The 22,979-nt window shown below is 37.5% G+C and overlaps 1 protein-coding gene across 1 annotated transcript in view; it reads left to right on the top strand.

Moving 5' to 3' along the window:
- Window positions 1–22,979, top strand: part of LOC124711492 (bromodomain-containing protein 4-like) — a 266,949-nt gene that overhangs the window by 47,862 nt on the left and 196,108 nt on the right. The window contains exons 4-7 of the mRNA XM_047241602.1: window positions 6,189–6,371; window positions 9,423–9,530; window positions 21,374–21,430; window positions 21,603–21,655. Coding sequence (XP_047097558.1) covers window positions 6,189–6,371; window positions 9,423–9,530; window positions 21,374–21,430; window positions 21,603–21,655 — 401 coding nt within the window. The remainder of the gene's footprint in view (window positions 1–6,188; window positions 6,372–9,422; window positions 9,531–21,373; window positions 21,431–21,602; window positions 21,656–22,979) is intronic.

The raw sequence follows: 22,979 nt of genomic DNA, 5'->3' as shown, positions 1-22,979 counted from the left end.
AAACACGGTGGATTGTGAGTAGTGTGATGGAAATCAAATAATTAGACGCTTATTTTAGTTGACGGGAACCATGAATAATGCGGCGTTATCCAATGAAAATAAAAACAAGATATTATTCACAAGTTAATTACATATTTTGCGTATTATCTTGAGGAAAGAAAATAAGTGAGACTGGAAGTTTCCATTCTTGTGCGACAGCTACTACATCGCGCGTGAAACTTCAAACAGGTACATGCTAGATACCTTCTTAAAGAAACATTTTGCCACGATTGCAAAAGGAAATGTACCTTTTGACAAAAATTACGTTATAGCTTGTAACATTGTCATAGTGCGGAGTTTCTATTTTTGTTACGAGACTTCTGAGAAATCATCTGCCTTTGGACACCGAAATTCCACAACCTGCAATTTACTAGGTACCGTTACCGGACTTCCTGCTATTGTAGCACAACAAAGCCTACTGAGTTTTGGACGATTTTAATGAGTGTATCACTGAAACTGTGTGTTTTCAGTATGCAAGTATAAACACGAAATCCACCAAATACAGCAGTGAACTTCGAAAGTACTCAAATCCAGATGGCAGCTACTCGGTTTCTGTCAGCTAATCAGAGCACAGGGCACGTGATGTAGTCAGCTGGTTGTAACATATTCACATATTCGGAAGTAGTACGTCGATAATTATCAGTTTAGATCCACCTTATCGTAACTAAATATAACACATTTTCGTGCCAAACGCCTTTAAGGAAAACACATACTGCACGAAAAATGTGTCTTATTTGGATGTGATTGGACGGATCGAAAGTAATAACTAGAGACCGCATTATATGCATCAGAAAAACCGTAGAATATGGATGCAGATATGCATGAAAAATGCTTAAAAATGCTTGAAAAGTGTCGAAATATGCAAGATCAAATAATAAAAAAACATGGTAGTTACTGCGTGCGTTATACCTCAAAGTTGGACCTGTGCATATCAATTACGAGGAAGATCGCTGGCCACGCCGGACATACAGAACGCTGATATCATTTTCTGAATACCTTCTGGTTGAGGTTAACTTCGAATTAACTTTTAATACTATTGGACCAAAACATCATTTAAAATTTATTTTACCTTTTGCCGAGAAAATGAAAATATAACATAGGTTCAATAAAGAAAAATTGAAGGCAGGAACAGACTTTTACTATGAGTTTATGAAAAGACATTCAGGTCTGCAGCTGAGGACAGTGGAATCAACAAGTTTACAGAAAGCAGCAGGTTTTAGCAAAGAACAAGTTGACGGATTTTTCGACAAACTTTCTGAGTTGATGGACAAGTATAAGTGCAGCCCCTCCAAGATTTTTAACGCCGACGAAACTGGCGCAACGTCTGTGTTAAAGTTAAAAAGCAAGTTGGAAAATTGACCTTAGGCGATAGAGGCATGGATGTCTCAATTCTTCTCTCTGTTAATGCTGCAGGGGATGTGTTTATTCCACCGCTGTTTGTCTTCCCCCGTGTTTGAATGGAAAATGGTCTGAAGAAAGATGCCCCAGTCGAAAGTGTTTTTGATGCCCATCCAAGTGGATGGATCACTAAGGATGGTTTCCTCAAGTGACTTGTTTTGTTTGTAGAACGAGTGAATCGAACTGAGAAAACCCCTGCATTACTAATCGTGTATGGTCACTCAAGCCACAAGGACTTGGACGTCATTAATGTTTTCAAAGAAACACCACAGTCACATATTAAGCCTACCTCCACACACTTCCCACGAACTACAGCCACTTTCCCACGAACTACAGCCACTGGACAGAACTATTATGAAACCTTTCAAAAATGCTTATCATGAGGCATGATCATACTGGGTACGGCAATATCCTAACATTAAGATAACCTTGAAGGACATAGCAGGTTTAGTTAGCTCAGCTTTCTCAAGGATTTGCAGGGTGGAGTTGGCAAAGTCTGGCTTTGAATGCACAGGCATTTCTCCCCTGAAGCGAAATATTTTCACTGACTTGGATTACGCTCCTTCACTAAACAAGAACAAGGAATAAACTGGTACCTCATCCACCAGTTCTGGATCTGGCTGCTCCTCTGCAATGTCATTACTGCACCCATCTTCTGTCATGTCTTTACTAGGCTCCTCGTCTGCTGCCATGTCTTTACCAGGCTCTCCATCTGCTGCCATGTCTTCACCAGGCCCACCATCTGCCGTAGGCCTGTCTTCACCAGCCCCCTCGCCTACCCACCATTACCAGAGTCCTGGCTCCTCGTAAGCATTACCAGAGTCCTCTAATCATGATCCAACAATTGAGTCCTCTAAGACTTCTCAGTCTTAACAAATTTTAGAGTTAATTTCCCCTCTCCCCTGTCATTCTTCTAATAGATTTGTATCAATGCAGAATCGTGGAGAGAAGAGTGAAATTTTGACCTCATCTCAAAAAAACTGAAAGTAAAGAAAGTAGACCAAGAAGAGAAAATAAGCTGCTGAAGCTTAGTGAAAACTTACGGAAGAAAAACTTAAATTGAAAGAAGAAAAGAACAAACCTCAAAAAGGCCTGTAGGCCTAGCTAGAACCAAACTTTTGACCAATAGAAAAATTGGTTGGTGTAAAAGGAAGGACAGTTCTACAACAGAAATGGAAAAATCCAACGAAAATGCTAAGAAAAACAAAAATTTGACGATGAAAACACTAGAAGTGATGGGGTGACCCACTGTATTATTTGTGACGAAACTTTTTGAAGAGGGCTGGATCCAGTATCGACTGTGTAACGGATGGGCCCACGAAAACTGCGCAGACCTTGAAAGCAGCGCTCTGTACTAATAATGCGACGGCTGTTTCTTGAATAGAAAATAAAAGTCGTGTTCAAGATGTAGTGAAATTAATTGTTAAGTGTTTAAAATGGCAGATTTATTATTATTTCATGATTTAGTGACTGTTTGTGAACCTAAAATTATTAAAATGACTCAATTCAATAAACATTTACCACTTGCCATGTATTAATACCAATAAACAAGTATTTTGTGAGAAATATTTGCTTATTTTCTGTAATTTACATCCTGTCCGATACAACCCTCCAAACTTTCTCCTTAGTTAACATTCAAATAAATTTTAGAAACCAATAGATAATAGTAATTCTTCTCCCTAAGAGAAAATGCTAGGATGGTTGTTTTATGCCTTAAGACAGTACATTATGGTGGTTATTGTTTTCATACCAAGCCATTAATGTATTCAAAATTTGAGAAAAGATTAACCGTCCGATACTACCCGACCTTCCTCTAACCGGGGGCGCGGGCGCAGATTGTCTGCCTGTTCCTGCTCTTCTGTAATAATTTTGCTAGGCAGTGGCCTCTCGGTTAGCGATTTGGCGCATTTCTAGGTCGCGGTAAATCTGTAAGACATCTAAATTAGATCGAGCTAGAGACTGCCCGTCTAAATTTTTAAAATACTGTAAACACAGAGCGAAAATATGCATCGTCACTAGTTATTAGTAAAAATGTGCAATAACCAGTGAAAAGGAGCCAAATATGTAACTGCATATGCAACATGCAAATGCATATAATCTGGTCTTTACTAATAATGCAGCAGCCGAATACGTAGCGATTTCCATTTGTTTTGCCGCTTGTCACAACTATTTAGCGCTTTTTAACTTTTGTTATCTTGTTGTCCTCATTTGCGTGTGATGTGTTGACAATTATTAGTAAAGACCAGCTGTGCTAGAGGGTCGCAGCCCCGCCACACCATACGAAATCGCGACATAATCGATACAAACATAGGCGAATATTTATTACAAGCAAGATTATTAATTTCACTCCTTTGCGCAAACTGCAGATCAGTTCATCACTACAACCAGATTTTCTGCTTTCACATTCGTTGGCTTGTCCAATTTGCAACCAAACTCTTGCCTTCCAACCTAAGATGGTCCCAGGCTAAGCTAAAGTTCCTACTATTATGATAACCAGGTTTTTTGCGCCAATTAAAACTTTGATCCTGGTCCGCAGTCGTATCACAACCTCGTAAAGCGCGATAAGTTCCGAAAAAAGCCCGAAACAATCTAACCACACTCTTGAAAATCGCGATCTTTTCGGAAACAAAAGCAGGCAATACTTCTGACAGCGAAGAATGTAAATGTTAAACCTTCGGAAATCGCGATATGCAAATCACGAAAAAAAGTCACATATTTCTCATAACCAAGAATAGAAATGTCAGTGCTTCACTCGCAGCAGTTTAATCCTTGCTCTTACATATCGGCTAGCCACATCCCCGAAAAAAGCCGATGTTTGAGGTATCAAAATAATAATTCATGAAGCCATAGCGTTGGCCATTCTTGTTATAGTGTAATTCGTGTGCACGTCGCCATGAAGGTCGTGTTGTGATTGGTTGACAGAATCAAATTGAACAGCCGCCACCTTCATTTGTGTTTTGAAGCTAACACTCCGCGTTCGGTAATTTTTTCGTATTCACACACGCGTATTACAAAAATGTTGTTGTTGTTGTGGTCTTCAGTCCAGAGACTGGCTTGATGCAGCTGTCCATGCTATTCTATCCTGTGCACGCTTTTTCATCTCCAAGTACCTACATTACAAAAATATGCAGTATAAGTGTTAACAGAGGATTAAAGGTCTCTTAAAACACGCCGTTTGTAGGTACTGATGCAGGAAGTCCGATAATCATATATAAAAATTTTACCATTTGTTTTTGCTGAGGGACCATTGGAAAATGCCGAATTGTTGCTACCTTACTACCATGTAAGGCGATTTATATGATTTCGTCATTTCAGCTAAATAACTTATTATTGAAATTTATAATAGTCACGCGGGCCTGTTGAAGTTTTCCCAGAACTGTTTAGAAACATATCGCTTACAGTACTGCACACACAAGTCGCACGCAGTCAGTATCTTAATGAAAAGAACAATCAAGATCGTAAATTTTGTGTAACATCAGATGTTGATAATTGTTTTCGGTCGTTACGACCATATTCACGCGTCCCGTTTACATTGGGCTCCCGGAACCTGATTTCGTAAATCGATTTCCCAATACCGCTTCTGGATGGTCATGGAAACATTTCAAAATCGATTCTGAAAATCCGTTTCTGGTTGCCGGTTTTCCAGTTTCGCAATCGATTTTTGCTCCCATGTAAATGCAGTCGGTTCTGAAACGCAGTTGGGGTGTCAGATTTTGTCTTCTTAAAAAAATTTCAGCAGATATGGACGGAGCGGCTTTTTGAGCAGCGAAGGATGAGTAGAAATAAATATTAGATCGAAGCTGTTTACACCTCATTTAACTGAAGAGAAATAGCGATTTCTGTCCAAATCGTAAACTGTAACAACCGTCATATTTAACTGAGCTAGCAAATCCGCTTCATACCTTAATATGCAAACACGACAATGGAAAACGGTTTCTGAAATTCGGTTTTCACCTTTCGCTAGATGTGTCGCATGTAAATGTAGTGATACGACGGCTCCAGATGACGAGAGGAGCCAGTGACCGGAGCTGCTGTGTGACAACTGGCATCTGTCACAAATTTGTGGCAGATACCAGTTGGTATCACATATCAGCTTTGAACACAGGCTCCTGATCATGTGGACCCTTGGTCTGAATATGCTTGTAATGACCGAAACCGGTTACCAGACATCAAATGAATTATACCTTAAAAAAAAAAAAAAATAGATACAGAAAGCTATAAGAATGAAAGCAGGGGGAAACTGAAGATGTCTGAGAATCTTATGTCAGGATTTTTGGGGTGTAAATTTTTGATGCGGCAGATATGTAGCGTTAACGAAGCACACTGTTTTTAAACATTAGTGATGTTTGTTGTTATGCAGTCTTCTGCACTTTTTTCTAAAGAACTCCTACACCGCGAAGTTTCCTATCAAGTTTAATTATTCTTGATTGTTTTATCATATGTAATACTTGAAATTTATAGAAACATACTCAAAAACCTAATTAACGGACTTAACCTGCAGTAGCGGCCTTGAAAGAAGAATTGGGGATCGCCATTAAGTTACCGCGTTTGATAGAAAGCTGCGTGCACCGTGGTGTTAATAACTAACAAGATTGTTACATGTTCTTCACGAAAAATGAAATTATCAGTTTTCTGGAGAGCAATGCTGTTGTGTCCAGAATACGACAAAATTTTCTCTGTGGATGCGATTTTTGGGATATTAGGTGCTGATCTCATGATGCAAAATAATATAGATAAATCCTCTGTTCCAGGAGCAGCAGCCGCAAGCTTACACCCCACAGGTGGAGGCAATCTCACCGACTCTGCCATCGGATTCTTTACAGGAGGAGACCACTTTTCGTTCTACAAAAGATGAGCTCTTGCAACAGATTGGGAAAGTGGATCGTGAGATTGCAAAGGCGGAAACTCAGATCCATAAACTCAAGAAGAAACAGGTAAGTGTTTAAGTATTCCTGTCTTAATTTATGATCACTGTAAGGAACTGCTTCAAATACAATCAGTAAAGGAGATTTTCTGTGCACAAGTACTGTCTACAACAATATTTATTTGTTGCTAACCGATTTAAAGCTCTATAGGCAATTATCAAATGACAACAATCCACCCATAGAATGTACAAAATGGTTTTCTGCATCTTGCTGTTGTGGTCATCAATATGAAGACTGTTTTGATAACAGCTCTTAATGTCAGTCTATTCTGTGCAAGTATCTTAATCTCTGCATAACCACTGCAACCTAGATCCACTTGAACCAGTGTACTCTAGACAAGTTCTGGTCTCCCTGTGCAATTTTCATCCTCCATTCTTCTGTTCATTACCAACTCGTCTGTTCCTTGATACCTTATCATGTGTCCTATCAAACCTATCGTTTGTTTTAGTCAGGTTGCGCTGTAAATGTCTTCGCTCCTTAATTCTGCACCTTTTCTTTAGTTACGATATTGAAGTGAATATGTTGTTGAGAAGTATGTTGCATGTCATGAAATACACGAAATGTATTTGCAATTGCGAGTATGGACAACCGTCAGCTGTATAGTTGGATGACGACAATACAAGACAGGGACTTGAACACAGATTTTCCACTTATTGCGAGGGTTCGGATTAATGTTAGGCTATTTGAGATTGCTTCTCGCCCAAGCCGTTAGGCTTTCCGAGCATTGTTCATGCCCAGACCCAATGGTTGAAAACATATGGAAGTTTGGATCTGGCTGTGAATCATGCTCAGATAGCCTAACAGCATTATATTTCTCTTTTTATTCTGTACTATGTATCAATCACATTTCACTTCTTTATAAGCCTACACTGTGAACACTCACTTCCAGAAAAGGTTTCCTAACACATATATTCTATTTCATTTCCTTTGACTCTTATGACTGAAGTCTTGTTTGTATATGTGTTGTGCATAACCTTTGTTCCTGCTTTTATAGCTGGTAACTTCAGAATTTCGATTTTCCAAACAATTGGATAAAGCTGGTGACATTTCAAAATGATAACCATCTCAAAATGATAAAAATCCATATCCGTGCCCTCAGAACTCCATCTTAGATTTAAATGAGAGCCCCTACTTTATTTTTCCCTTATGTTAAATTTAGTTGCATCAGTTATTTAATTTATATTATGTGAGAGAGATAGATATTTAAAAAAGCAATGGGCTGGGCTTTGAACTTTTTAAAGGAAAGCAATTTTTTGTGATATCTATTAACTCTTTATCTGGCTCAAACCTATTTTATGTGCATCTCCAAATAGCCGTTTCCGCTAGTGAGATGCCCCAAGAGTATGGAAGACTGTAATACAGGAAGCAATTGATATTTATTGAAATTTTTATTACACAAAACATACCATTTATAGTGTGTGGCTTAGCGATTAAGTGACAAATTACAAGTCCAAATGTCTGGGCATCAGTTTTCAACCAGCCCTGGAAATTTTTTGTAAAATTAAATGCTCCATTCATCTCTGGCAATGATTTGTATGTGTGGGTAAAATGCCATGCCACATTGCAGTATTGAGTCCCTGTAATATTGTAGATCCCCCTAGAACTCGATGAGAAAACCAGTCCGAAGTTTGGAGCACCTAGTGAAGCAATGCAGTGTTCAAACCAACCTATGGCTTTTGAAACCTATACCTAAAACATATAAAGAGGAAAAGTTGTGAAATGTAAATAATTAAGGAGTAAAGGACCACTCGATGAATAGCAGAAGCACTTGGTCATCATTAGGTACAGGGCATGCACAATTAAGCATATGCATGTACCCTCAGTGAGATGACGCAGTGGTTAGCACACTGGATTCGCATTTGGGAGGACGATAGTTCAAATTCGTGTCCGGCCATCCTGATTTAGGTTTTCCGTGATTTTCCTAAATCACTTCAGGCAAATGCAGGGATGGTTCCACTGTTCCACTGACAGAGCATGGCCAGTTTCCTTCCCTAATCTGATGGGACCGATGACCTCACTGTTTGGTCCTCTCCCCCAAATCAACCAACCAATCCCCCCCCCCCCTCCCCCCGCCACACACACACACACACACACACACACACACACACACACACACACAGAAAGCAGCTATTACATTCTGCTGATTTCTCTGTTATGCTATTAAATTGTCCATTTATTTGCTGATTTAAATTCCTTCATAAATGTGCAAGCAAATCTCTATTATTGTGTGTGAAAGGAAATAAGAAATTTTAAAAGAAAGATTGTATCTTACATGCGTAAGGCATTAATGCGATGTTGCCTAGGCTAGTTACTCCAGATTACTGCAGTGCATACAACCCGTTGGAAAAGTTGTAAGTGTTGGTCAGTTCATGTGTTGTAGCTTCAGAACTTGTTTCTCATGGAAATTCTTCTTCTTCTTCTTCTTCTTTTAAAAACACAATGTGTTTTGGATGAAAAATTAGTGCTGTTGACATCATAACTTTGATGTGAAGTTTGTTTTCTGCTCCTGGTTTTCATTCACAAGAAAGCTCACTGTTGCATACTGAATGTTGAGCCCTAACCCCCTGTGTTTTCTTTTCTCCTTGTAGCATAAGTAAAGAGGGAGACTGAATTTTGATTGTTTACCAATAAAAATAACATCAGAGAGAAATTTGATGATGGAAAATAATTGCTTACAGACACTCTTATTTGTGTTTTACGCGCCGTGTAGTTGGACTTATAAAAATTATACTGTAGCTTTTGTTGTCGTCCATACATATGTAGCAGAAACACTCTTGAAATGATTCAGATTTAATGAAATATATTTCATATTTCCTTTCTGCAGGAATGCTTAATAAATGAAAATCATGTGTCAGTGTACTGATGAAAGTAACTTCCTGTAGAAACATGAAGAGATTCAGAAATCACAAATCCTATACTTATCTTTCTGGGAAGTTGTAGAATTTATTGTCTCTTGCATTGTTTTCTGTAAATGAGTAAGCAACACAGACAGTATTCTTGTAACTAGCTTGTCAGTATATTTACTTTGTAATCTCAGTTGATCCCTGCTTGTCATTTCAGCAAGAACTTGAGGAGGCTGCAAGTAAACCTGCCATTAAAAAGGAGGAGGAAGAAATTGCTCTGCCAAAACACCAGAGCCCGGCACAAAAAATCTACGCGGAGAATAGAGTAAGTATATAAAGTGTAAAAAAATAAAAAAAAGATTACCATTTGTTTGACGATCACCTTTTTGAGTAAAGTAACTGAGTGACGTACAACAGTGTCTACAATTTTAAATTTTTTATGTGATGAGAACATAGTTTTAGGAGTGTTTTAGAATGTATGTTAATGAGTATTTTATTTATGCTGTGACTTAATTTTAAACTTTGTGATACAGTGTATGAAATTTGAGGTGATTGTTAGTATACATGTATTGTCAGTGTACATGTACATTATCTGATCAAGAGCCCCAGGGGTGTTTCCGTTCTTCATCTTTATGATGGTTTGAACTCTGTTGGGGACATTTTCAGTGAAGTGTCTGAATGTCTGTGGAGGAATGGCAATTCTTCATCAAGAGCCAAAATCAGAATAGTTACTGATGTTGGACACTGGAGTCTGGAGCAAATTTTACATTCTAACTGATCCTAAAGTGTTCCTTTGGGTTTAGGACTGTGGACAGGCCAGTCCATTATAGGAATGTCCACAAAGCCTTGCCTCACAGTTGCTGCTTTATGACTGGGTACAATGTCATCCTAACATAATCATTGTCTCCACACTGTTCCTGTTCTGTATTTAGTACACAATACTGTAAAGCGTGTTCATATCCTTTCACATTTAGCATTTTCTGAAACGCAATAAGGGGATCTCACCCTAACCATGAAAAGCACCCTCGTACCTTAACACTTCATTATTGGCACTACCGTGTGATGGCAAGTAACCTCGTCCTGGTGTTTGCAAACTCTGATCCTTTTATGGGATTGCCACATGGTACAGCATGATTTATCACCCCAAATCCCTCATTTCCAGTCACCACTGTCCAGTGTCATCACTTTTTACTCAACCTCAAGCTTTGCATAGTCTTGATTGTAGAAAGGTGTGGCCTGTGAACAGCTGCTCAGTCATTGCACCCCATTCTTTTTATCTGCCTATGCACAGTTACTGTGCTACCTGGACTGCTGGTAGCACTTTGGAACTCACGACTGATTCCTTTCATACATTTCAAGCAATTTCTTGCAACCACCCTCTACAATGCTCAGGGTCCTTGTCCTTCCATTTATGAGGTCAGCTCAGTCTTGGTTTAGCTGTAGTTGTTCCTTCACATTTCCACTTCACAGTGACATCACCAACAGTTAACTTAGTCAGCTTTAGAAGGACTAAAATGTCCCTGTTGGATTTGCTATTCAGGTGACATTTAACGACTAATCCACATTCAAAGTAACAACTCTGCTGACTGACCCATTTTGCTATATGCCTTCTCTACTGGCAACACAATAGTCTCTACCTTCTTTTATATTATGTCTCATGACAGCTAATTGTCTCTTCTCTCAAAAAGAAACTTGTACAAACACTCACACTTCCAATTACTGATTACAGCAATTTTATCCTTTAGAATATTTCTCAGGAAGTTCACGGCACCTGGATTTGGTTATGAGTAGCTATGTGCATTATATCAAACAACGGATAACCCGGGATGGAATAATAACAGTATTATGGAAAGCATAGATTGTTACGACTGTGTGGAGGAAACCTTGAGTTGCAGACAGGCACAACAAAGAGCCTGCTATACATTTGAGCTTTTGGTCACAAGACAGTCATCTAAAGTAGAAAACACACACACTCAGTTATTCATACAAGTGCACTCACACACACATGATCACTGTGTTTGGTTGCTGGAGCCTCAGCCGCTATAGACGTGGTCATGTGTGTGTAAGTTGTGCCAGAGACAGTGGTTATGTTAGTAAAAATGGAAATGTCGTGTGGCTAGGGCCTCCCGTCGGGTAGGCCGTTCGCCTGATGCAGGTCTTTCGATTTGACGCCACTTCGGCGACCTGCGCGTCGATGGGGATGAAATGATGATGATTAGGACAACACAACACCCAGTCCCTGAGCGAAGAAAATCTCCGACCCAGCCGGGAATCGAACCCGGGCCCTTAGGATTGACAGTCTGTCACGCTGACCACTCAGCTACCGGGGCGGACAGTTATGTTAGTGAGAGTTATACTTGGTGTCTGTTTCCTACTTTAGAAGGAAGCCTTGTGGCTGAAAGCGCAAATGCATAGCAGTTGTCTCCTCTATAGGGTGAGTAGCAGTCTGTCTTCTCCATAATATTGTGTTCATTATAATTGTGGTGATCAACCCACTTTCTCAGTCATTCTCAGCAGTAGGAACACAACTTGAATAACCTCCGTCATTGTATTATATCATATCTCCAGCATCAGAAGACTGTTAATGATATATCTGCTAAAGCAGCAGTAATGGCTACTACGAAGTCATTATCCTTGTACATCCTTTTCTCCATCTATACTTTTATCATTTCCCAGTATTCTTAGCTGGTGAAGTCTCCTTAAATTTCCTTTTCTTAGAAATCTGTGTATCAGAAAACATTTTGTCACTTACTAATTATTTTTATTATTGTTGTTATTATTATTATTATTATTGTTGTTGTTATTATTATCACTACTGCCAGCAGCTGTAATAGAAATATTGCCAATATTAGCTTTATTAGTTCATAGTCATTGTTATTTCTCATGTTGTCTCTGTAGACACTCAAATCATTTTAATACTGTTTGTCATATTAAAATGGTTATTTCTTAGTCAACTACGAAGTAAAAAAGGTAGTGTAAATGTGAATCTTGGTCCTCTGTATGGGAGGGTCTGATGGCCCTAGTCAGCTGAGGATAACTAAGTAAATAAATTAAATAAATAAAAATTATACATCAGGTAGGGGTATACGGATATTTGTAATCGGATTGTGTACAAACATACAGCATTCTTAGACAAAACACACTGTGATATTCCATAAGATGTGCAACTAGTTTTATCCCTAGAATCCTCACTGTAGTGCTTAAACCCTTAACGACTGTAGCAAGTATTTCCATGAGCACTGATGCTATAGGTTTTAATGGCATAGGTATATCTACAAAGAAAAAGTTATTAGATTGTATACTTCCACATAGTCTCTCTCACAGTGATGTGTGAAAGATAATGAGATTTCAACAGGTGCATCTGACAGGGAATGGTAACTAGCCTGTATGGAGATGGGGTGACAGCCCTATATACATCTTGATCTTGAGGTAATGGAAATTCCATGTAGGAGGAATATCAACAATATAGGAAAAGACAGATTGCTACTTCCTGTAAAGAAGGCACATTTTGTTGCAGACAGGCACAATTAAAAGACACTTACATAAAGCTTTTGGACACAGCTTTCATCAATAGAAGACACACACACACACACACACACACACACACACACACACACACACACACAAAAAATGGACTTGGTCTGAGACACGGACTTGGTGTTCTTGGGTGCGTGAGATGTGTATGAGTGGTGTGTGTATCTCTTTTACTGATGAAGGCTGTGGCCAAAAGCTTTATGTAAGTGTTTTTCAATTGTCTGCAACTTAATGTGTCTTTTTTACGGTAAGTAGCAATTCATCTCTTCCTACATTGTTGATCTTGAGATAATTGAGATACTCTGTTACTGTGTAGATTTTTTTTTTATACACACATCAAAAAAAGTTTTGCAACACCTCAGTTCTGAGAGTTGCGGAACCTGTACAGAAAACTGGAATAGAGATCAACATAAACATCATTTCTGCCCTTTTCATTCCTCATGAAAACCACACGCTGCATGTTGTACCACCATACAGCAAGACCTTCAGAGATGGTGGTCAAGATTGCTGTACACACCGGTACCTCTAATACCCAGTAGCACGTCCTCTTCCATTGATGCATGCCTGTATACATGACTGTATTCAGGCATGCATTCGTTGTGGCATGCTATCCACAAATTCATCAATGCACTGTTGGTCCAGATTGTCCCACTCCTATAGATTGCTATTTGTCATATAGTGGAGATACTGAGTCGCAGACAGGCACAACAAAAAAACTGCTAGACAAGTAAGGCCTTCTTCTGAATTAGGCAGCACACACACACACACACACACACACACACACACACACACGCGCGCGCACACACACTGCAGCTCGAACACTCGTGACCACTGTCTGCTGAGGCCAGACTGTGTGTTTATATGTTGTCTAATTCAGAAGGCCTTTTGGCCAGAAGCTTATTTGTGTAGCAGTCATTTAGTTGTATCTGTCTGCAACTCAACATCTCCACTTCATGGTGAGTAGCAATCTATTCTTTTCGGGAGGAAGGGAAGATTTAGAGCCCTTCAGGCTGAACTGGCTATTGCTAGGGAGAAATTGATGAGGTTAAGGAGGGAGAAGGATGAAGACACGTGGGAAGTGTTGGCAAGAGGGGCCACGGAAAGAGTATCTGACAGTTTCATCATTGGCACAAGCCATAGATTTGTCTTGCTACCTCAGTCAACTAAGGAAGAGACCACGAGGGTGACCAACTTTTGCTCACAGGTTTAAGGGAGATGACCAAAATCTGACCATGATTATAAGGGAGATTTGGTCATAGTGAATTTCAGCTACACAATTATACGCGTTTCCTTGAACTGGATGACAATGGGGATGTAAACATAAAAAGTAAGACGTACTTTGCTTACTTTTACTCATATATAATATTTTGGGGTAGCTCTTCAAGCTGAGAGCAGGTTTTTAAGAGCACAATGAAATTAATAAGACTCATTTGTGGAGTAAATTCAATATATTAAAAGTGTACTGAAATATGTGTTACACAGATGTGTTCTAAGCATGTTTGTTGTGTTTTCTGTCATGTTTCACACCTACAAGGATCCACTCATTTTTTAGTCTGTGGAATCAAAAAGGAATTTAATCAAAACAGTTTATTTTTTCCATGACATAAAATGCTCAGAAATAATCACAATAAAATGTAACACATTTACAAATACTCATTTACAGAAGCAGCACAACTCTGCAGTTATTTATCTTCCCGAGCAAATTTATAAAACTCTTTGCAATTATAATCAAAATTTATTTCAATCATAAGCTCTGCCTTAATAAGTTCTAAGCTGCAGCTGTTTCTTTGATCTGTCCACTTATAGTTCATTAGAGAAAAACCTCTTTCTGTGTGAGCATTTGGTCCTGGAATGCTTAATACAAAGCCTGTGATTTTACTAAGGTTTGGGACATCAATTTGTTCGAATTTTAAATCTTTAAAAATTTTTACCCAACTTTCTGCTGTTGTTCCTGTTTTCACCATACTGAAAGCACTTTTTACAGTAGAAAACTCCTCACACAGAGAATCCTCATTTACAAAATCAAGAGCAAATTCTTTAACTATGGCTAGTAACTCTCTGAAAGAAAGTTCAGTTTTCAACTTTAATGGTAAAAGACAGTTAACTGGGTTTACTTTTGATACATCAAAATGTTTTGTTACGTAATTATTTAAGCAATGGTAGAAGTGAATAAAATCATCTCTGACACATTTTTCCATGGATGGACTTAAACTGTTCAGTAATTGTTCAGTGGTACTACCAAAAAAACCGTCTTTAATCCTTTGCTGAATCTTATTACACACATTTTTCATCACTTCATAGCACTCCATGGTGTAGAAATTTGAAGGATTTTTCCAGACTGAACAAGTAAAGCACCTATGTTGGAAAAGAAATTTAGATATGCCTCAGTAACACATTCCTTTTCTGGATCTTCTTCACAAAAAAACTTTGTTAATATTTTTGTTTAGTCATCTATGCTCTTGAAATAACTTAATTTTTTCTTGATTAGTCTGTCCGCAGCAGATGTTAATGAAAGTCAACATGACGAACAATTTTTAGCCACTCAGCATCAACAAAATTGAAGAATGTTTGCAACTGTTCTCTTCTCTTCTCTTTGCAGATGCAGAGAAGTGGCCATTAATTTTCATAACAAACATTTCAGTGTTTACCTCTAAAGCATCACAATCATGTTTTGTCGCATTATGTAGCAAGTGATTTGAGCAATTTTCTTTCACCAAATACTTGTTGTTTTCTCTAAGCAGTTTAAATACAGATTTGTGCTTCCCATAATTAACATTTACATTATCAGCACAGAATGCAGTCATGTTGTTTACATCTAAATTATGTAAACTCAATGAAGAATTGATCAGACTGTTATCAGTATTAGCTGTCTCATTAGCCTGTTCAATGAAGTCCAGAAGTCTAATTTTTAATCTGTTTTCAGGATCAAAATATCTTACAACAATAGGAAACCTCTCTGTTTTAGTGGTTCGAAGCATCAGTTGCAATAGAAAAAAAGTTACTTGATTTAGCTGGATCTTTAAGACACCAGTGAAACTTTGAATAGTTCTCAGTGCCAAAACGTTTTTCATAGTTGCTTCTGCCTTAGTTTGACCACATGACATCATATTGGCCAAATTAGAGTCATGAAAAATATTCTTTGATAATTTATTTGCACAATCCATACTTCTGTAGCTGATATTATGCTTTACTGTACGAAAAATTGTCGCTAGCCCACCTGCAACATTTTTCATGTCCTTGCTGGTGTTGCCAAAATATTTAAATAAATTTGAATTCGCCTTTACGTCTCTTTTGTTCCGATTGTGTAGTTTTGTAGAAGAATGTTGGCTGCAGTCAGCTTCACCGCTATGAGCGATGCTAAAGTCACGCTTACGTAGCACATAGTAAGCTCAATTTACGTTGTTGGCCATGCGCTTTAACCACGAATATTGTTCCTCCCGTATCTTCAAGTAAACACACAAGTACTTCATCTTCTTGCTTTGTGGAATTTTCACATCTTCATTTTCATGGCGAGAGCAATGAAAACCCATTCACTTAAAAAGCAAATGAAAATACTGTATACAGGAATACTTCACAGCAGGTATTACGGAAAAACCAAGAAGTTAGCACAAATTGAAACATTTGGCACTAACATTCATCTGTTACGATTGCTGACACGAACAGTAATCGAGAATAGTATCGATTATTGCAAGAAAAGTTTTCAAGATATCTCGATGAAAGATTTTCAATTATCGATAGTACCTCACAGGTTATAACAGTGATCACTAAACGAAATATACGGGAGAAATAGGTGGACAGTAAGGGAGATGGGAGAGGAAAAAAAAAAAAGTGCTAAAATATGGGAGAACCCGTATAATATGGGAGAGTTGGTTGCCCTAGTCAGTACTCAACATACTTTCACTAGGAAACCAACTGTTGCCAAAAAAGTAGAAAGTAGGAGGAAAGTTCTGTTGTTAGGTAGTAGCCATGGAAGAGGTGTGCGCCTGATCTTGCAGGAAAAGTTAGGTGACAGGTACCAGGTCACAAGTATTTTCAAGCCCAGTGCATGTCGTAGCCAAGTGATAGAGGATGTAGGATCATTGTGCCAGGGTTTTACAAAGCAGGGTCATGTTGTGGTTGTGGATTGAGTGGGAAACAGTATTGATAGGGATCAGGGCTACAATATTGAGTGTGACCTGGTAAAAATAGCATCTGCAATGAACCACACAAATGTTGGCTTGGTTCCTGCTTTCATGTGGTATGATCAGCCCCAATTGAACATCTCTGTCAGGAGGGTCAGTATGAAGCTAGATCAGCTGCTTCAGGCAGCTACTTTGTCAGGCATAGGTTTGGTTCCTGTTGATGGTATTGGCAGGTGGGACTTCACAAGACATGGCCTGCATCTCAATAGGAAAGGGAAGGGTAAACTGGCTGGGATGATAGCAAAATCTTTAGGGGGGAGGGGGGCACTGAAACTCATGAGAGTACGTTTTTAGGCTAAGACCAGGGTCCATTCATCCTACATTGATTGAAATTAAGCTTACTGAGAAGTTCTGACAGGCAGGTACTAGAGGTGTGAAAATATCACAAGATTTTTGTAACAGTACAGTGAAAAATTGTGTTAGTATGTCACAAGATTCACAAAAAAGTACAATGAAAAATAATGTTAATATATTGCATCAGAATATCAGGGGATTAAAAAAACAAGGTAGTTGAGCTTCTTGTTTGTTTAGAAGATTTAGAAACTGAGAGTGGAATAGATGTACTATGCCTGTCTGAACATCATATAGTCACAGGCATGGAAATGCTAAACATAGGTGGATATAAGCTTTCAGCACACGTAAGTAGAGACACTACGGAGAGAGGAGGAGTTGCCGTATATATGAAAATCTGTCAAAGTGTGAAAAATTTGGAAACTAAAAAAGTTTGCGTAGTGCAACATACAGAAGCATGTGCATGTGAGCTTAAACTAAATAATGGCACTTTTATAATTGTGGCCATGTATAGGTCCCCATTGGGAAATTTTGAACTGTTTTTGAAAAACTTGGATTCTTGTTTGTGCTATCTGCCAGACAAAGGAAAGAAAATTATTATTTGTGGGTATTTCAATGTAGATTTTCTGAAAGGGTCCAATAGAAAGCTTGACCTTGAAGTATTACTTGGTTCTTTCAATTTGACATTAGTTATTGATTTTCCTACTTGGGTGGTAGAGGAAAGCAGCACACTGATAGATAGTGTTTTCATAGACAAAGATAAATTTAATAAAATAAAAACGTTTTCTGTTAAGAATGGTCTGTCTGATCATGATGCACAGCTAGTTACAGTATATGATATAACTCCATTCAGTAATGCAAAACAGTTCTCCAAAATAGTGCATTCAATTAGCTATTTAACAATTCAAAATTTTCGGAAAAGGTTGCAACAATTAGACTGGGATGAGGCGTACAGGGAACATGTGCTAATTTAAAATTTTACCTATTTCATGATGCCTTTGTGAGTATATTTGACAACAGTTTCCCTAAGAAAACAGCGAAACATGATTGTAAGAAACATGTAAAGATAGAGAGATAAAAATATCTTGTAAACACACAAGGGAAATGTATCTTATAGCTTGGAGGAGTAATGATCCCGAAACAGTGAAACATTATAAAAACTGCTGCACTGTATTAAGAAAAGTTATTAAAAAGTCCAAAAGTATGTGCATTATGTCTGAGATTAGCACATCTGATAATAAAATTAAAACAATTTGAAATATTGTTAAAAGGGAAACAGGGCAACCGAGAGCTCAGGAAGACTGTATTTCTATCAAACACAATGGAAAGTTCGTTAACAAGAAGTCAGAGGTAGACAACATTTTTAATAATCATTTTTAAGTGTTGTAGAGAAAATAGGATCCAGCTATTCATTTGAAAACGCAAGGCAGTATATGGAAGAGGCAGTACCTATTCACTTTGATAAAATTGAAATTCAACATACCTCTCCTACTGAAATTAGGAAAATAATAAATTATCTTATTGAATACACTAGGAAAATAATAAATTATCTTATTGAATACACTATCATTAAGAAAAATTAGAAGGCAAAGTAAGAGAGACCAGGGTGTATGGATGATACACGTCGTAGGTTCTGACACTTTCTTGGTGATATCTCACATAGATATGTACCTGAAATGGAGGAAGAACAGAACAAGAAGCTAACAGAAAAAAGATAAAGGAATAAATCCACAAAAAACATCTACTAAGTGAACAAAGCATATGAGATCTGTTCCAGAAGAAACTTTGTCAAGAACTAGAGAAGAAAGAAGTGAAAGAAATAGAGTAGGAATGGAAAAATATAGAAACTCTAGTTATGCAAACTGCTGGAGAAGCCTTAGGAAAAAAGAAAAATATGGAAGGAAGACAGTATTAAAAATCTAGACACCAGAATTAGAGAAAGTTATAAGGAAAAAATAAGATGATTATCTTTAATATCTCAGTGAGCCAACAGAGGAGAAAAATGCTGCAAATCAAGCAATGAAACCAGCTTGTCAAGAATCTTGGGATGGGTTTACAAGTGCATGAAAGGCAAATTACAGCATATAAAAAATGAAATTGCTACATCAAACATAAAAAGAAGTTGCTCAAATAAATAACATCCAACAAGTGAAATGGGTAGAACACTACAAGAACTTGTAGAATGAAGAAACATGCTCCACAGAGAATATAGGATGAAATTGAAATAGGATGTGTAGTCAACTTACACATGGATGAATTAAGAGAAGCCCTCAATTCCACAAGAAACAAAAGAGCTACTGATATAGATGGTGTAAATACTGAACTGCTAAAATATGAAGGCACTCTGCTACAAAAGAGACTACTACATTTATTTAATATATGATGGAGAAGGGGAGTTAGTCCAGAAAGCATGGTCACAAGTAAATGTGATACCACTGTTGAAAAAAGGAGACCGCAATAGCTGTAAGAAATAGAGAGAAATCACCTTGCTTGACACCGCATACAAACTTCATGTAAGAATAGTGAACATGAGGTTAAAGGTTATAGCTGAGAGTTTATTAGGCAAAGAACAAATGGGATTTCAGAGAGGCAGTTCGACAAAAGATGCAGTTTTATAATAAAACGAATAATGGAAAAGCATAGTATAATAGGGAAACCTATTTAGCATTCATTGATTTTGTGTAGACTTTCAGTAATTTTGATAGAAAGGAACTGTGGAGAGTTATGAGGAAAAGAGGATATCCAGAACACCTAATAAACATTTTAAAAAGTCTTGACAAATGCACAGTTGTAATTAATTTTAGGTATAAATGGCACTCTTAACACAACCTGTAGCCACAAACAAAGGAGAAGACGAGGGTGCAGCATTTCGCCCACAATTTTTAACATTTATTTAGATCACGCAATTTCGAAATGGAAGGACTTCCTGCTTGAAGTGTCTGTTAAGTGCTGATGATACCACACCACTCGCAGATAATGACGATGACGTACATAGGGAAATACATTTATTAGGTAAGCTTTGTGGCAGTCCCATTTGTCAATTTCAGAAAAGAAGACAAAATCGATGACTATCAAAGGAACATATTCTGTACAGACAAAAATTGTGAAGAACAATAGAGCAGGACAAATGTTCTAATTACTTAGGCTGACTTGTCACAGTTGACTATGACAATGGAATAGAGAAGAAATTAGCAAAGTTTGGGAATATATATGGAACAATAAAGAGATATCTAAAAAAATAAAATGAAACAAGAAACACATTGAAATTTTATCAGACAGTGGCAGTTCCAGTACTTGTTTATGGAAGTGTGGGTTATAAATAAATGCCAAGAAAGTCGCGTACAAACAGCAGCAATGAGGTTCCTAAGAGCTGTAAAGTAATACACAAGAACCAACAGATTTTGCAATTCAGAAATTAGGGAAGAACTGAATATATTTAACGTGCTCAATAAGATACAAGAAGATAGGAGAAACTGGAATGAACATCTTGAAGGAATGAGTGAAGAAAGATAACCCTTTCAGATAAGAAGGCTTCAGCCAGTTGGCAGAAGAAGTCAAGGAATACTGAGGAAGTGATGAGTATCGTAATGGAAAAAAAAAGCCTAATGCATGAAACCCATTTGGCATTCATTGATCTGATTTAGGCACTCAGTGATGTTGGTAAAGGAAGTTTGGAGAATGCATGAAGTGAAGATGGTGGTGGTTTACTACTTAGCAATGAAATGTATTGGTGGTTTGTTGACAGTAAATCATTTATTATTATATTTAATAGCTGGAAGAAGGATAAAATGATAAGTCTTAATCTTATTGACTTGGAGTGAAGCTGTGGTGGGGGGAGGGGGTCGTATGTTACCTTTTATTAACATTTGCTGATATTTATTGCCATACCATCAAAATTCTTTTCTGGTCAGCTGACTGGTTGGTTATGGGATCATAAAAGTTAAGATTGAGTACAATGATGACATTTTTACATACTCAGTAAACTATAATTGTGTTATAACAGTGTTTATATTCAATGTAATGCACCTGTAAAACATGCAGCTGTAAAAAGGTTTTGCAAAATTTATGTGATCTTTCATTCTTTTGAAAAGTATGATTAATAATCATTTATGATGTGTGGAACTGATTTTACCCACTAATTACCTCTTGCTTTTACTTTCAGAAAAAAGCTCAAGAAGCCCACAGTTTGCTGGAGAAGTTGGGTCCAAAAATTGAACTGGTATGTTTTTTTGCTTCAAATGACTGCTAATCTGTACCTAGTCACTAAGTTTCATGGTCCGTTTAGTATATTACATAGAGGAAAAAAATTACTGCAGACTACTCTGTTTAATACATTATTTAGAGAAAAAATGACTATAGATTACACTGATAGTAACCATTTTTTTTTCCAGCCGTTGTACAACCAGCCATCGGACACTGCTGTCTACCATGAGAACAAGAGAAGGTAAAGATTTATTGATTGTTGTAAGTCCAGCATACAGAAACTAGTTATCAAAGTTCTTGTAATCTGCTCACAAGATGTTTCTGTTAAAATTGATCAAGAATACAGTTACAGACTGTCTTTATTTGGTAATAAAAAGGCAGTTGAATGTACATTATTTCTGTTCATCATAACTGTTAATCGTTTGAACACTGTTCCACATCATTTCATATTTAGTAAGGTACCAGAGTTCCTCTAATGGGATGAGAGTTTGCCCCTAGAAGTTACATAAAGTGTAAATTTGTGGTTTAAAGTTAACATTGGTCGATTGTATGCAATTCTTTAGATTTTATGAAACAGAATTGTCTGCTTTCTTAGCCATCCCAAGAATTCAAGTGGTTTTAGGTGTCATCACAAACAGCATTTGCAGCCAATTAATTATTTGTCATTATTGTCACAATTAGAAAACCTATGTTTCAGGGTTAATTTACAGCCCCCTTCTCCTGCTTCGTTGTCTGCAACTTGCATGCTGTTGTTGCTAGAAGTTTTAAACACTCACAAAAGAATTCATCCTACATTATTTTTAAATTGTGCATACTTGAGTGTAACATGTATTTCTTTGTTACCCTGTTGATCGCTGCTTTCAATATTGTATTAGCCATGTAACTTGTAGAAACACACACACAATAGCTACTTCAAAATGATTTCCACACAGTTTCTCATTTTCGGAAGCTATCATGAAACAATTTTATTGATGTCTTGTGACAGCTAGGCAGAATTGCCCTATACATGAAACACAAATTCTGTGGAAAGTCTCTGTGCTTTCATCACTATGACAAGGTTTTATGCAGACAAGATCAGTGCTGTAGCGGCTTCGGCTCACAGTTCACTCCACCCCTGTCCATCTGCAATGTCATGAAAGACCGACACCAGTAGAGTTTAGTGAGTACTTGCAGAACTTTTAAAAGTTTTAAAGTTACTTCAAACAGTTAACTGTATCAAATGTTGGCTGATTAGTTGGAATATTGTCAGATATCTTTTGTTTACTTGAGCCAGGCTAGACGTTGTTCTTAAAATTTGTTTCCAGTGATTAAATTTGAAGTTGAATGCCTCTGGTTTCAACATATCCTGTAGAGTGAATGTAATAAGCACCATTCACTGCATTCTGCAGACAGCAATTTTTTGATTAAAACATATATATCCTTAGTTTTGTACATGTATGTCTTGTTTGAAAAGCATGATAAAAATGTCAGTTGTTTTCACAAAAAGTTCAATACGTAAACCTGCTTTGCATTACAAATATTTTCTAGCACCATCACAGTAGAGACAGAATTCAGGAATTCATACG

This window comes from Schistocerca piceifrons, chromosome 8 (genome assembly GCF_021461385.2).
Source record: "Schistocerca piceifrons isolate TAMUIC-IGC-003096 chromosome 8, iqSchPice1.1, whole genome shotgun sequence".
NCBI classification, from domain to species: domain Eukaryota; kingdom Metazoa; phylum Arthropoda; class Insecta; order Orthoptera; family Acrididae; genus Schistocerca; species Schistocerca piceifrons.
This window is presented reverse-complemented; position numbering and strand designations above follow the sequence as displayed.